At 40.8% G+C, this 17,183-nt stretch overlaps 1 protein-coding gene across 2 annotated transcripts in view; it reads left to right on the forward strand.

The window, feature by feature from the left end:
- Nucleotides 1-17,183, forward strand: part of thada (THADA armadillo repeat containing) — a 125,150-nt gene that overhangs the window by 66,655 nt on the left and 41,312 nt on the right. For both annotated transcript variants that reach the window (XM_078931674.1, XM_023963169.2), the window contains exons 30-31: nucleotides 6,266-6,369; nucleotides 16,032-16,114. In XM_078931674.1, coding sequence (XP_078787800.1) covers nucleotides 6,266-6,369; nucleotides 16,032-16,114 — 187 coding nt within the window. The remainder of the gene's footprint in view (nucleotides 1-6,265; nucleotides 6,370-16,031; nucleotides 16,115-17,183) is intronic.

The raw sequence follows: 17,183 nt of genomic DNA on the forward strand, positions 1-17,183 counted from the left end.
CTGAACCTCAGTTTTATTTTTTAGTGTTAATTCTTTACAGGATTACCTCCTAATCACACTGCACCACCCACATTGCACTGCTGCTAAACAAAGATGCCATGCCTGAAGAGTGGTCATCTGGACGCCTCTGTCGTGTGAATTGCGTTCGATGTGGACACAACTTAGATCATTTGGTGAATGTGAGGCTGGCTGCCACTAAACATGACCTATATCAAGCAAGATGTGTTTACAACCCACTGACATGAACTAAATGGTCCCTTAAATATAAAATAGATAGAAAAAAGCAGACTTTGAAATATTGACACTGTTGTATCGAGGCAATGATTAAAAAGTACTTAAAGACCCACTCTAATTCTCTTCTGATCTATTTTAAAAGCATAGTTTCTGCAGTGTGGCATAGTTCAATAGAAATTTGCCTCTGAGTTGTGGGTGAGACTGTTGGTGCATAACAACTGCGCCCCCACTTACTGCCACCCATCTGTTTACACACTCTTCTGCTACCTTACAGCCCTTCACACCCCAAGCCTATCATTACCGGTGCTACAAAAATGGCGAGCAATAATGCAGCTATGCAGCCGTACAGCTTTGATCAAAATATTAGGCAGATCAATTTGTCTGCAAGTGGATAGAGAGAATATAGCAGAGCAGGAAGCTTGTGGGCTGCCCAGTTTGTCCTATGTCACAACTACAAGTTTCTTCCAATGATCATTTTTCTCCTGCTTAGTTTTTCCATTGATTAACCTCTTTTAAACTAAGCAAATGACCACAGTTTGTCCTTAAGAACGCTTCAAAATCCAGTTAGCAATTTATTTATTGAGAACAAGTTCGTGCATTGATATGTTCAAGTTACACATCCTTTGCCTAATAATTTCAGACCTATTTAGAAAAATTGGAAGAAAGTATTGTGATTATTAAAAGTAGTGGTAATGAATCAAAGAATGTGTAGTTGGGCTGCTAGTCCGACCAAATCCTGAATCGTTTTGACTTTAATTCATATAGAATTAAAAAAAAGTCAAGATTAAAGCTTGAATTACAAACCAATCTAATGCTTTAAATTAAAAGGTGAAACTTGTGCTTTCTTTTAATTTTGTTTTTCATTACAAAATGTATAATTTTATAAAATGATTCAGCAGATTGTTAGCATAAACAGATTTGAAATGATTTGTCTGATCTTGTTATTGAGATGGATTTTGACTATAAGGGACAATAAAAATGCAAAATGTTTTTTTCTGATTTGTCAAAAGGGAGTTTCCAAATATTTCAATGCCAAATGTCAGTGGTTAAGGCAATTCAACAAGACATTAGGTGGAACTTAAATGTGGAATGATACAAAGTGATAAATACAAGTGCAAGATTGTAGTCTTCCAGGAAAATACTCCCCAAAATTTCTAGATGGTCCAGTTTATGGTGGAAGGAATATGCAATGATCATACCTTTAATGTCAAATAGTCAGGAAATATAGGAAGTTACCTGGTCAGACATTCAGGTGTGAAGATGACCGACCATGATGGGGATGAGCACACCTGACCTTAAACTTAAAAACAAAAAGATTTCATAAAAAATACATGAATGTTTTTGCAAAAGTGAGTTTTGTTCATTTTTTTGTCCCATATTTAAACTTTTTTTTTTTTTTTTTTTTACCAGAGTACACAACAAAATAGCTGGAAAAAGAAACAAACTGCATCTCCAGACATTATGAAAATAAAAAGGAATAGCTCTCTGGAGATATGTTGTTGTGACTGCCACAAAGATGTACTTTACAGTTCTGCATGTACTTGAATATACTCACACCACAAAATGACTTGGTTGTTACGCCCATGTGCATATGCAGATGTACGAGAGTATGACATGCTGTCTGGAAGGCACATTTAAGCTTTTGTTTTTCTGGCTATATAGGGCTAGAGAATGTTTATTTCCTTTATATTTAGTTCATCTTTATTGGGATTTATTTTTGCCTAATTGGGCGTCTACACTTGCTTACCCCCGTATCTGCTTTTATGTGAACGTCGATTTATGTGTTTCTTTCTGCGTGTGTTTTACTGGCCGGAGTCTTGGATTTCTGTGCAATTATTTGGACTTGTAGGAAGCGTGTGTGTGTATGTGTGTGTGTTGGGTGAGCGCATATGTGTGCATGATTGCTGTAACCTGTGGTCAGTCTGTGGTTGCGGCAGTGGGAGGGACGGCAGGGCAGCCTGATAACAGAGTCTGACGGGACCTCACATTCACCACCACTATTTTTACCGGGTCCAAAAGCAGAGTAAGGCTTGTTGCAACACATTAAAAAAAAAAAAAAAAACATATGCAGGAGACGTTAAACGCCTCACTATAAAACAACAAGGCGTGCAGATTGCAGCATTTCCTTTTTTTTTCCTTCAAAATTCACAAAATTGTAGCTCAAAGGTTCACATGACAGTTGATTTAGTCCAGTTTACATCCTGAAATTGTAATAATAAAGTCAAATTGATATTTATTAGTAAATCCCAATACACAACGTTCCACAAAATAATACAACTATGTTGTTCAATTAAAAGAAAAGAAATTGTTTTTAGAGCAATATTTGATTGATGTATTCTCATTCATTGTAGATTACATAAAATCACCTGGGTCTCATCAGGTATAGCATTTAATTCGTGGGTTCAGTGAAGACAATAAAAAATGATTCTTCTTCTAATTGGCTTATCTCATTCTATTCTGTCTCATAATGAGTGCTGGGACAGCTGATGGCAGAATGTTAGTTCTGTAAAGTGTATTTATTGTTAAAGATACATCTGCAGGAGTGAAACAAAGGGCAGAACCAGTAACGGTGAATTACTGGTTCTGCCAGTATTGACATGAAATAAAAATACATTCAGAAACGCCTAAAGAGTTCAATCCAAAGCTTCAGCCTTTGTGCCAATTTCTCTTTAGCCTTCTGAGATCGTTCTGAGATCCCCGCATCTCCTCCCTCGGAGAAGCAGGAGGGAGGCAGTGTTGTCTATAAATATTACTCCAAGCCGAGCTGGATCCATCCGGTTGAGCCTCCCTCCCATGCAGGGACTTCCCAGACTCTCAGATGAGGTGTAGCAGCGCTGAGCAGTGAGGAGGCCGGCGCAGATCATGTTGATCCGATGCCATTTTTGGCCGGTCCCATCTTCTGAGAGAATTGAAGTTTCAAAAGAAGCAGCACTGAATTAATTAGGCGGTCCACGTTACATCACACCGGACTGTGGTTGTGATGCTGATTTACATTGGGATCTAAAGATCCTCCCACAAGTAACTAAGATTGTTTCTGCCAGTGACAATACATTAAAAACATATGAGGTAATGAAACTTTTCTCCATTTATTTAGTCCTCCCTTGACAAACAAGACTGTGACAGAAGACGGTTGAAATCCAAACATGTAAATTTGCCCACAGGTGAAGCGTGAACGGGCAACCTGCCAACGAAGCACTCAGAACTTAGAATAGTGAACAAGTTCCTAGACTTTTGCTTTTGGTCACATGCTTCCATGAATGAAAAGCTGTACAAATTATTACAGACTCCAGAGAGTGTGTCTGATCCCCCAGAGCACTTCCTGTCCGTGGATTCACTTGGAAGTGTTCAGTATTTGGTTTGGTAAGCAGCTCCTTGTAGCTAGAAAAGCCCTTGGTGAGTGACAGCAAGAAGCAGAAGAAGGCATTTGGGGTGTGAAAGCTGTTTGTGCGAGCCAGTGGGTGTTGCCTGGGCGTGGAGATTGCAGGAGCAAAGCCGGGGCAGGCCAGGACTCAGTGGCCATACTTGGTGCTACGTGGTCGGCTTGGTTTTTCCCCACGTTGCCTTCCCTGCACGGTGTAATGAATGGCTTCCTACTGGTCTGTGGCTACAGCCCCAGCTTAAAGAGTATACTTACCAAAGCCCAGAATACACACCCCAGCAGGCAGGCAGGCCAGTCAATGTCTTCGCCTCCGAACGCCTTCGACCACGAGTCCACCTGCTGCTGACTGACTCAGCCTTTCTCTCACAGGGAACATTTTCTTTCAAGAACAGGTGTTTTCATCCATCTTCAAGAGTCTCTGTTTGCAGGAAAAAGAATGTTAGCTTCATACCAAAACCAAAGTCTAGCTGCTAAATGGACTGACTGGTTGATTCCAGATTCTGGTTGACTGGTCACAGTGAATCCAGGTAACTACTAATAGCTGCAACTTGAATAAGAGAGGCTAGAAAGGAATGAATCAGCGGCTGTTTTAGAACAAGATTGAAGAATACCAATAGAAAGTTACTCCTGATTTAAAGATTTGAATATTTCTGATATGTCTGGGAAGATGTTCTGTTCCCTCCATTGTGGTAAGTTAATGGAAGGAAACTTTGAGGGGAAAGGTTGTGGTAGAACAGAGATGATGCAAGCGGCTGTGAGAATGCAGTTGCATCACTCAATTTCAGAATAACCGGTGTTAAAGGGTTATGATGATGAATCTGTGTTTGCTAGTGGCAAAATACTATACTAGAAAATATGTTTTATAGACACCTAGCCACCAAAGTATACAAATAAATGAATAATAAAATGTTAAACAAAAGCTCAATTAAAATATTCTAATGAACATTTGTTTAAACTGTAAAAAAAATGTACATGAAATAAATAAGAAATATCGACCAAATTAAAGAATGATCAAATGAAAGGGTTTCAGAACAGAGCAATGGCACACCAGCAATGATGAGGGACTGTCTAAAAACTATGAGGTTTGAGTTAGACCAGTGTTTTTCAACCTTTTTTGAGCCACGGCACACTTTAAGCTTAAAAAAAATCCCGCGGCACACCAGCATCCAAAAAAAAAAAAAAAAGGAGAAACTCATAGTCTGTATTGATCTACAGCCCCTCCACAATCTCACATGCATTTTTGTGATAATTATTGCAGAAAAAGCTGGAAGCTGCAGTTGTTTTTTTAAAAGATGCAATAAAAGTTAAGTTAGAAGATTTAAAAAAAAAAGTTTGATGTGTGTTCGTTGTTTTCAAGACGTTTAACAACAGAACTCCTTTTACGCTGTCACTCTCACAACCCAATGCATCATGGGAGATGTAGTGCATAAAAACGGCCGGCGGAGATCGCTTTTCGGAGCTTCATGGTTTTGTTTACTTGTTCCACGGTCTGATACTGGATTCTGTGGAAAGCTACACCGCTAAAGACGAGCTTTAGCTGGTATTTTTGTTAGAACTGAGCGACTTTACGAGCTAAATCGAGACAAGGAAGTGAAGACTTTAACCACTTCTGATTGGGCAGACTGATGACATGTGATTAAGCCTTCAAGAATGATTGGTGGAGACAGTTAAAGGGGCGGGACTTTTCCTAAATACAGCCGGAGCTGCAGTTGAATCGCGCTGCCGTCATTCTTATCAAAATGTCTTTAATAAAATAAAATAAACGCAAAGAAAAAGTATTTTACGATCTTTTATATTCCTAACTCCTCAGTGTTTTATCAGGGCCTGTTTGGATGAACACAGAGCTGAAATCCTGGAGATGGGAAATGTTTTTAGATCAGTTAATGAGGGCAATTTTCCACGGCACACTTGACCATCTCCCACGGCACACTAGTGTGCCGCGGCACGCTGGTTGAAAAACACTGAGTTAGACAACCAAAGAGGAACCATGAAGATGAGACTTGATCAGTGTAAGAGGGCCCGAATTATGCCAGTCAGTATTAATCTTTTGTGAAAGATGATGTGAAGAATTGTTTTGAAAAATGAAACAAACTTTGGAGTTTGTTAGTACTATCAGTACTAACTTCTATTAATCTCTGTTTATCTGATTCAAGTCTTTGGACAGAGGTCAAAGGTGACATAGGAACACTCTAAACAAACAGTTGAAGGTTCCCACCATCCAAAACTTACAAGCTACTTTCACACCGCCCTCGGCAACACACGTTCAAGCCTATGGTTCAAGTGCCCCCTTCCAATCAAAGGTCTTTGTAAATGTGCGTATAATTTCTATGACACCAAGTCTTTCATAAATCGAAATGGAGCTGTGAAAGAAAAAGCCTGGTGCAGGATTCACGAGATTGGCTCCGCTACAACATCTTGGACCAAGCCATGTCCAACTGTAGGTGGCAGGCGTGTGCTAGTAAATAGTAGAAAAAGATCAAGAACCCCCTCGCTGATGGACAGTCCAAAACACGCGCCCAAGAATGCTCGTCAAATGCCTGGTGTGTATGTAGCTTCAGACTCTGCTCTTCCTCTCTTGACCTCATGTGATTAAATGTAATGGGCGCTGGCTCAGCATGTGTGAATTTTGTGTTTCTTGTTGTGTGTTTGCAGGTGCTGTTTCTACTGCGCTCCTTCCAGATAGACTCACACCGGCCCCTGCCAGAAAGCAGTGGCATTGGCGAAGCCCTCTGTCAGCACATGTGGCTCGCTTCTCGGTAACCCTACCCCCCCCCCCCCCCCCCCGCACACACACGTGCACATATACAAATATGAACACAGATAAGCATCCACTCCACTCCTTCAGTTGGCTCCCTGAAAGAATAGCTCCTTGTCTCAGTGTACATCCCCTCACTGGCTGCGTCCGCTTCGTGTCCTGTTCAGGCTTCCATTTCAAAGAGGCCGCCCTGCTGGCCCGTCTGCAGCCCCCCTACCTTCTTCCACCACCCCAATAAAGATCCAAGCTTCAAGCGGGAGGGGGGGGCACAATTTACCCAACTGCCATCCCCCTATCTTGACTGGCGGAGGTCAGGCCCAGGTCTACAGTCTGCTGTGTTCAGGCCGGCAGCAGATAGCTCAGGGTTGCTGGGTCAGACCCGCTGGCCCTGCGAGCTCCGCTTGGTTACACTGATGAGCCTTTATTAAGATGACAAGGTGAATTCTTGCTCACCAGAGCGCCCAGCGTCTGTCCGTTTGATCAGCAGCGCTAGCCCCTGCGCCCAAAAGGACATCAGAGGTCAGAGGATGTCTGTTTTTTCAGGAAAAGAAAACCTAACCCCGCCAGAGCACCTCTAATTTGAAGCAGCCTCCGTCCCAAAACTGTTGAGTGCATTGTTGGTCCGCTGTGAGGCAGTGTTTGGTTTGGCATGGCACCATCATGTCATTTTGTTTCGCTTTTGTCATTTTGGAGTTTTTCTGGCTTCAAGAGACTTGTTGTCAGCACTGTAACAGTTGCTGCCAGTGCTCCTGATGCAGACTGCAGGTGACCCTGGTTCTGTGGCAACATGTCAGGCCTCAAACCCTCCGATTACAGCCTTTGTCCTGTGTTTGGATGGCAATCTAAGCAGCTTTCGTTGTTATTTGCATCACATTCAGGCGCATAAATTCAGTTTCAGATAGCCTCACAGGGTCAGCTCTTAACTTGGTTGCCTCCTTCTGATCCAAGTCTTTGTTAAAAAAAGACATTTAACAAATCTGAGGAGTTTATGGAAAACTGTCCACAAAAATTTTGTTTCCAAGCCTTAAGAAATCAGATTTTTAGAATTAACTGGAAAAAATACATCCAAGGGCTTTAAACCTTCTGCTCCCACTCTACTAAATCATTGTCTGCTTTCATGTTAGGATTTATTTTTAGGCAAAGCTGAATGTCCTGATGTAAAACAGTCTTTAAAGATTGAAGAACAAAGTTTCCAAACCATAATATCAAACAATAACACACATTCTTTTCTTTAATGTTTTTCGCTTAAGGATATCGTGAGAAAAAACATTCTGCTCTTCATCAGATATGGAAATTATAAGAGCTCAGTTTCATAAGTTATATCAAAGTATTTTTTCTGGGTTAAGGAATGACCGTCAGCAGCAATAATGTGGTTTAATTTAAGCCTCGGTATACAAAAGGAAACATCAATTTTATGTATTCAGTGCCACATTTGCACAATAAAACTTTGATCCAAGTGTGCTCTGACTAGGGATGGGTATCGTTAACGTTTTAAGAGTACCGGATCGATAGGCAGTATCGATAAGAGTAGTAGTATCGTTAAGGTTTTAACGCCACCCCCCCCCACCCCCCCACCCCCGCTGCCCCAGCCTGTTCTGCACAAACAGCGCAACATACGGTCGTCATAGTAGCAAGGTGACAGCATGGTAGGCAAACTTAATAATTTTTACGCAGAAACGGTAGTTCTTAGTCTAGGGCGCTCACGTGTACCCTACAAGATCGCCACTGACTGTGTGTGCGCTGCCTTGTCTTGTGTGTGTGCGGGCGGCGCGTGCTGTCTGAAAACAGCCCCGCCCCCCGTGCACACAAATAGACAGACAGAGCTCTCCGCTTCAACGAGAATACCGCAATTAATATCATCATTAATTAACGAAAAGTTGACTGACTTGGTGAGTTAAATATGGCAGATAACGCTTATATTTTGTGGGACACAAAAAAGAAAAAAGAAAAAGTAACTTCTCCAGTACCGATAGCAGAACCGTTCAGGTCAGATCTTAATGATACTGCGGTCTTGAAGAATGCGGCCCCAGGGCTGGTTCAATACCGGGGCACGGTACCCATCCCTAGCTCTGACCTGTGACACAAAGAGCAGTTTGACTAAAGACCCCATTCCACATTAAGGTGTGGTAAAATGGGATTCATTTGATTTGTTCAACGTTTACATTTCCTTTTTAATGCTGGTTTAAATGAAAGGGAAGTGGAGCCAGTGCAGTTCACCATGTCACCACCAGGTGTCCCCTTTTATTTTTAGGGCAAAACAGCCCAATTTGAGAAACAAACATTTCCTCTGTTAAATATTTAGTACAAGATAAATAAAACTGCATTAAACAGACTCACTGTGACAACCAAAGCCAGTAGAAATGAATGTCTTGCTCCTTGTTTGTGATGAGTTGAAGCATTTCACAGACTAACACTGATGTAAACTTGAATCTTTGTCTCCTTCACAATGATCTTTGTCACTGTTGACAAAACGAGTCTAAATTGTGTGGACTATGTCGTAGGCTTCTGTAGTGGCTCAGTCTGTAATTAGACCTCAGCTTGTTTTAAATGCTGTGGCTCAAAGTTAGGTGGAATGTAGTTTAGTTGTTTGTTTAGCTAGAAATAAATAAGTCTAAGGGTCAAAAGCATGCAAGACTGATGAAATCGATCAAAATGTAATAATTTCAATTTAGAGTTGCAAAAACATGAAGCAACTCTTCGACAGGCTGTCCCCTGCATTCACCCGAAAGTAGGCAACCTACGGGTGAACCCGTAAGTGAAAACGTTCATGCACAGTTTTTCTACGGGTATGCTGCAGGTGACTGGTCATAGCCAACTCTTAAATGACATGTAAGGGTGACGTAGGTGGTGGGTCATACAGAATTGTCTTTCTACCCCGACAAAAACCTTGCACTCTGTGCAAGCAACCCATTAGTGCTGTTCACAGGAAAAATACATGCTCCTAGCATACGGCCTGACTGTTAGATGAGGAAAGTAAACCCTCAAAGCGTAATTCAAACATAAGTAAAACACTTACATATCACCTGTTCATCATAAATGTAGGTAACTTACATCATAACAACAAATACTTAACGATACACTGACCACATGCGCAACAGTGGTACGTTCCATTTTTATGGAGTCCCTTAAGGTGGCCGTACCAACGTCAGGGGAACTGCAAAACACACCTAACCTCTCCTTAAGATGCAGCCCCTCCTCTCTACATTCCTCTACAGCTGCAGACAACCCAAAAACCTGCAGCACCCAAAGCAGGCAACCCCCCATACAGGTGCATGTAACTAAAGCCTCATTTCCACTGAGTGGTATGGTACGGTCCGGTTCAGAATGGTCCAGGCATTTCAGGTGAGCGTTTCCGGTCAAAGTTGGACTGTCGCAGCACATGCGGGGTGAAGCTCACAACAACAATGGAGGTCTGCAGGAGCTCATTTTTTTTCTCTTGGCTTTTGGAACTTTGTAGATATAAAGCATTAAATGTTGTTTGAGAGAAGATTGCTGGTAGAATACAGCCGCTTTCTTTTGTATTGATAACCTTTAGCCAATCAACGGGTTTCAACAGTAGCTCCACACTAACGAGTCCGTTACATTTTTCTATGGACCTACAACCAACGGGGTCGGGCTAAATGGGTCCATTTTTAAAGTGGAAAACGCTTAAAATACCACTGGAATGTGGACCATACCGTACTGCTCCATGGAAACGAGGCAATAGGGCTTAAATTGGTGATAAGAAACTGGTAATTGTCAAAGATAACTGCTCCTCTATGATGTATGACATTTGCTTAAAATATACTTGAACTTTTCAGACCAGTAAGCAAAAGAAAAAACATGGCTTTGTAAAGATCATAGCTGATCACTATCTAATTTAAGATAAAAGAAGTAAGAAAAGGTAAGCTGTATTGATCTTGTCTTGGGAGTCGTCAGTCGTCACAACAACTCTGGGGATCAGGCGTCAAGGTGCAAAACAGGGAAAAATGTCAATGGAAATGAGAAAAATAAAGCGTCTCTTAATGCATTCTAAATCATTAGGCCAGAGTTTTTCCAATATTTCATCCTTTTTTTGTTCATTTTTTTATTTAAAAAAAAACGCGTTATTTGTTGGGGACCATGATAAATTCAAAAGTTTTAATTTACAATTCATTAAACTTTAAAAAACAAATAAAAGAACAGCAACACATATTTGGTCATATCTTTTTTTTTATCAGGTTTAAATTAAATATTCCCAGAAAGTGCAGTTAAGTCCACCCACTTTGCTGTATCTTGTGTTGAGTGTGCATGCAGCGTGCAGAGAATTGGTGGCAGGCTTTGGGTTTTATTAATACCTAGCCATGAAAACATCACATTAACCTTTCACACTGTCCCACCAGGCAGATTGTAACACACACATCACTATTCTCATATAATGAACTCTGCAGATTATGGCAAAAATGAAAGGGAGCTGCTTTTTTTTAAGTCACTGATGTAAAATCAATGATAAGATTATGTAAATTTAACAGAACCCTGGTTTCAAGCGTGTTTATTTGTGTGTAGTGGAGAAGTTACTGTCCTGGAGCAGCTGGAGGCATCTCATGAGATGCTCTCACATTCTTTGTCTTAAGGGATGGACCCTTATATGAAACACATCATTGTGCCTCTGTGTATCTTATCCTACGATCTGTTGACCTGCAGATAACGGACTTCTTGTTTGGACCGCAGCATGTAAATACTCCCATGGATTATCCTATTATATTATGACCACATGAACTACATTTCAGCAAACCACTTAAAACTGATCTGTCTGTACTAGGAACCTTGTCGGTGCAATCATTTCTCTTTTTTATATCTCAGTTTTGTGTCTAAAATTAAGTTTCACATTGAAACTGAGACATGGTCCTAAAGTCTTGGGGGTTTTTCCTTTGTGTGCCATTTCTCTGGTGCGTTTAGTCCTCACCAGAGTTTGTTCTCTCCAATGGCCTGGTTCTTCTGACGAGTGTAAAGGTTGGTCAAATCCCTGGTGGAAACTGGTCCACCTTAAAATAAGGGTCACAAACGCTGAGGGGCAAAGAGCAAAAGAAAATCAAAGAGATAATTGAAGAATTTAGTCATCTTCTCACTTAAAACTCATCGCTCTCCCCTTACCATAAACACAACAGAGGTGCTGAGGGCCCTTAGAAGGACAAAAGGGAACTCAGTTCAAGGACCAGACAACATCTGCGGCCGTACACCGTAGCAAGGTGTTGAGCAACTAGGGGGGTGTTTCTGCATCTGTTCCAGAGCATTCTGTCCAGTGGCATGGTGCCTACTTGTTGAAAACACTCGACAGTAATCCCCGTGAAAAAAAAAAAAGCAAACCTAAGATCCTGAATGATGTCCGTCCCGTGGCTCTCACATCCCTGGCCATGAAGTCAGTGGAGAGGATCATGAATGGCCACATCACAAAGCAAACCGACCCAATGATGGACCCACTTCAGTTTGCTTACTGGCAGAGGGTTGATGATGCAAAGATCTTCATCTTGAATACCAACCATAAGCATCTGGAGAGGCCCAACACCCCAGCCAGGCTCCTGTTTGCAGACTTCTCATTGGCTTTCAACTCCATGCAACCACACATCCTCGCTGAGAAGCTTATCACGCGCTTCAATATCGACCACCTCCTCAGTCGGTGGATCTTGGACTTCCACACAAACAGATCAGTGTGTTAGTGAATAAATGCTTGTCTGACACCATCTACCCATCCACAGGCTCTCCTCTGGGCTGTGTCTTCTCTCCTCTTTATTCTGTACACAGACAACTGACGATCTGCCCATCAGAACTGTCATATTGACACATTTGCTGATGATGCAGTCCTCCTGTCTCTTGTCTTCCAACCAACCTCAGCATCACAGCTCAGCTATGCAGGACTTCATGGAGTGGTGTGAAAACTCTCATCTTGAGCTCAACATTAGCACAACAAAAGAGATTATAGTACTGTAACCTTCTCCCCCAGAAAGAGACAGTTGGTTAAGTCAGACCCCATCATCCTTTGTGGAGAACATGTGAAGATTGTCAAAGAGTACAAAGACCTGGGAACAATCTGTGATGACCTGCTGAGGTTCTCCTCAAACACGCTGGCTATTTTAAGAGACCATACCACCTGAGAAAATTACAATCTTTTGGAACTTGACTTGACAGACTTGACATTCTGACCAGATTCTACTATGCCTTCATTGAAAATGTAAAAACCTTCTTGTCCATCTCCTGGGATTCCCTCACTAACTGTACAAAACAAAAACAAACACTTTAAAAGTCTGCTCAAAAATCATCGGGCATGTCGATCGGAACACTTGTCACTTAATGTGATCAGCAGACAAGAATAAAAGCCCGTAGAATCCTCCTAGACCCCTCCCATGTTCTGCATCATGAGTTTGAGTGGCTCCCCTCAAATAGCAAGACTTCAGATTCCTGCAAAACACAGAGGAGGAAGACAACCTGGGCGGTCCAGCTGCTTTACACTGACTTACAGTCCCGCTAACAGTGCAATTAAACTAAATTAACACAAATACTATGTCACTTTGTGTTATCTTGTTATTTCCTATTGTACGTAAATAAAAAAAACGCCCCTCTCTCCCTCCGCGGATGGTTTCTCACCCAAACTCGGGTCCTCTGCCAGAGTCCTGGGAGCTTGAGGGTCCTGCAGTATCTTAGATGTTCCTAGCACTTTGCTTCACTGGACTGAGAGGTCTGAGGTCTCACATATGGATATAGAGATAAATATAAAGATAGTGATATACTACTTTCATTATTGGGTAATATTGGGCCTCTCCTCATATTGAGGAATTATAGTGCTGTAGAGTTTTTGTTTGTTTGTTTTTTATGCCCCTATTTGGGGTAAATTTTCAAGCCACTCCCTGCACTTACAAATAGAATTGCCCCTCTGGGATTAAAAAAGGTAGTTGAATTGAATTGAATTAAATGAAATACGCGGCATGAGAAGGGCTAGAAAAAAACAGCACACAGAGCAGTGAAATTACTAATGTTGTTAGTGATCTTTTACACTGATATGTTTAAACTTAAGAAACTGATTCATAAATATTTTATTGACATGAAATCTGAATGTTAATGATTGAAAATTCAAATTCTAGGGGATTTTAATATTAATAGATCAGACCTATATGAGTGCATTTGACCCATATCCTGAGGGAGCAGTGAGCTGTAGTCAGCTGTTCCCAGGAAACATTTGGTGGTTCAACACTTGTGCTTAGTGGGGGGGGGGGGGATCATGGGGTGTGAACCAGATGTGGATTTGATCTCACAGTCTCAAGGGTTTACAAAAAATATGAAAATATTTCTTTTATTGTGATCATTTGCTGAGTAGCTTCTGCCAACTTCCCTGTGAAGTAACGTCCACACAATTTATGTCTGTTTGATGTAGCATTCTTTTATTTTGAAGTCAGAGGCTCTTCTTCTGTTTCCTCACTGATTCTTTTTCTGCAAAAAGAAACTTTTTAAATACGTTTGGGTACACAGAGTATACGTTCATTCATTCATTCATTCATTCATTCATTCATCTTCTTGACCGTTTTTCCCTTTCGGGGTCACGGGGTTGCCGGAGCCTATCCCGGCCACTTGGGCGTAGGTAAGGGATGCCCTGGACTGGTCGCCAGTCTGTCCCAGGGTAGAATATCCTCAATCACACATCCATTCACTCTCACAGTCACACCCATGGTCAATTTAGAGTTGCCAATCAACCTATGTAGCATGTTTTTGGACGGTGGGAGGAAGCCGGAGATCCCGGAGAAAACCCACGCATACACGGGGAGAACATGCAAACTCCACACAGAAAGGTCCCCCATTTTCATGTCCCCCAGCCGGGACTTGAACCGGGGGCCTTCTTGCTGTGAGGCAAGAGCGCTAACCACTGCGCCACCATGCAGCCCAGTATACGTTCAAAGAGTGCATTTAGTCCATGGCGTTCACACTGGATGACAGGGAGGGGCTTCTTTTTTTTCTTCCTTTTCTTTTAATAACAAGCACATGTCTGCCACCTACAGTTTGAGGGGGCTTCCGTGCATCCGTTCAACGACATCGTGAACAGGCATCCTCTACTTTCTTGAAGGGGCTGCACACAACGCTAAATCGAAACCCCTAAAGCAAGCAAAAACCAAACATATTTGGAAAGTTTGTTTTGGCAGAAAAGAATCATTGAGGAAACAGAAGAAGACCTTTTGACTTCAAAATAAAAGAAAGCAGGATTTAACACGAAAACCAAGAGTCATTCCTCCAAATATGGATTTACTACAACAGACCATAATAATAATAATGGATATTATTCAGCAACCGGCTGTCTAATGTTATGAGGATGTTGCTAATAAAGTTGCTCAAATGGTGGATTCCCATTTATGATTCTTTTTGGAAAATATCAGTTTTAGAGTCCATTTTTGTCTGAGTGTGTTTTTTTGTCTGAATTTAAAAAAAAATACAAATGAAAAATTTAAAGCATTTGCAGAGTTTTTACAGAAGACCAAGATCAACTTCACCCTGAAAAGTTCAGAGAAACTGGAAGCTAAAAAACATCAGCTTTGAGGTCACTAGAGGTCCACAAATTTGGAATAATTTAAACAATGATGTCAAACAGTCTGCTGCAATATACATATTCAAAAGGAAACTAAAATTGTAATTAGTGTCAACTTATTGTATATAATGTTGCTGCGGCCGAAACCACTTATTGCTGTCTCTGTTATTTCTCTCTGTTTGTGAATATGCATCTGAATTTATGTTGCTCAATCCTATTGACTTTTATACCAACACTTTCCTCTTATATTACCATCAAATTTCTTAATTTATTCTTTTATTTATTTATCATTAGATTTTTCTTTTCCGCCACTCATTTTTATTCTTTAATGGCGGATAATAAGCGTCTGCTTCGGGGGTGTCCATTTTTTCCACGTTTAATTGTGAGGTGATTTGTTGTTTGGGACACATTGTGGAAAAGAAAACTAAACTAAACTAACTAGCTAACTTTGCACAAGCTGCTCTGTGAAAATATCCTATTGAACCGGTCCGCGGCCAGAGAAAGGTTGTGGAGCACTGTGTTGCAGCAGTTTGATCTACACTGAGCCTTTTTATTCAGCAATTAACATGCAAACATGACACAACTTTAGAAATGTGAGCCCTGGCACAGTTGGCAATAACACCAGATCTATGCCGCACCAAGACCCAAGATTTCTGATCTCTGTACACAGTTTTCTTCCCCTGACATGGTCCAGATTTACCGGTATAAGTCTTCATAAAAAAAAACTTCTGATCAGCTGTCTTGTGCCTCGAGTTAGGAATATCAATTTATCACACACAGACGTCATTGTCGGCTGCACTACAAGGCCGCTCTTCCAGTGGATTCACTGAATGTGGAGTAACCTGATTCAGTTGTTTACCATGAGACATGAGCCTGTTTCTGAAGAAAACCCGAAGCTGTGATCTTAATAGAAAACAGATGATCGATGACTGGAGGCTGCAGTTTTATCTGTCTACATCAGTAAGTGGGTTTGGGACATTTAAGCAGCCTTCTCCTCTATAAAAGACATCCTTCACTGCATAAAGTTCAAGAGTGCTTTTCCCAACCCACTCTAGAACTGACTGAGGTTTGGATGATTGTCATCAGTTTTAGGGATCACATCCAAGATAAGGGCCTGTTTTTTTTTCTCTCTCTCTCAGGCAGAATGGCTGTTTGGTGACCAGAGGAGCCTATTTGAATGTGGTGTTGTGTCTATGTGGGCAGAAGATCAACCTTCTGCAAGGTGAGCGAATCACTGATTTCCTCATAGGCCATGATGGCTATAAAGTCTGGTCATTGAAGAAGGATCCACTCAGCTTTTGGTCCAGTCACATTGGTTTTGTGGCAATAATGCTTTGATGTTTGGGGTATTATTCTATGGATTCTGTAGCATCATTAAAAATAAAAGTCAAAACCAGAAATGCTTTTTCATTTTCAAAATGAAGCTGCATTTTTTGACTCAAAATTAAAATAAAAAAACAATCCACCAAAATGCTTTTTCATTTTCTTCTTCAACACCGCTTTTTCTGTCACTTAATTAAAATGATAAAGAAAATGGTGTTTGACATTTCGTTTTCAAAAAGTTCTCTGGTAAATGTGTAGCAAAATTCATTCAAAACAAGTTTTAGTTGTACTAACTTATTAAATGGGGAGAATGTGCAAAAACCTTAAAGCTAGACAAAGACAGTCATGTTCCAAACACACGTTAAACACAAAACTAAATGTATTCATATTTTTTGGCAAAGTTGTGCACAAAGTAATAATTTATTCTTTTTAACAGTTACCTTACCCCAGAGGAATCTAACAATACAATTTTTTTTGTTAATCTGAAAGTCCTAAAAACTCTACAAAGCCAACATCCACACAACACTGTTGACTATTTGACTTAAGCTCTTAGAAAGAGACTTGAAAAAGTAAATCTCAACGTGTATTTGATTTCTATGGGCATAAAGTAAAACATGAACCAAAGTATTAAACATTGACATACCCTGGTAAGATGATAACCAATAAACTTACAATTTTCAGACTTATACAGTGAAATAAAAAAAGTTATAGAAAGCTGTTCCTTTACAAGAGAACACTCAAACATTACTTAAGGGTTGAAGTAGATGAGACGCAGGAATGCCGTATGGGTTCTTCATTTTTCCCCTCACTGTGATGCTTAATAAGTTGATCATAGTCTACTTTGTTTCTTAACTTGAACCTATAACTCGATGTAGAAAGTTATTTTTATGTTGAATTTAGATCTACTGCAAATTTCTCAGGCCTTCTTCTAGTAACAGTCGATGGTTCCTGAACGAGAAAGGGTGTTC

This window comes from Oryzias latipes, chromosome 15 (assembly GCF_053564925.1).
Source record: "Oryzias latipes strain Hd-rR chromosome 15, Olatipes_Hd-rR_3.1".
Taxonomy (NCBI): domain Eukaryota; kingdom Metazoa; phylum Chordata; class Actinopteri; order Beloniformes; family Adrianichthyidae; genus Oryzias; species Oryzias latipes.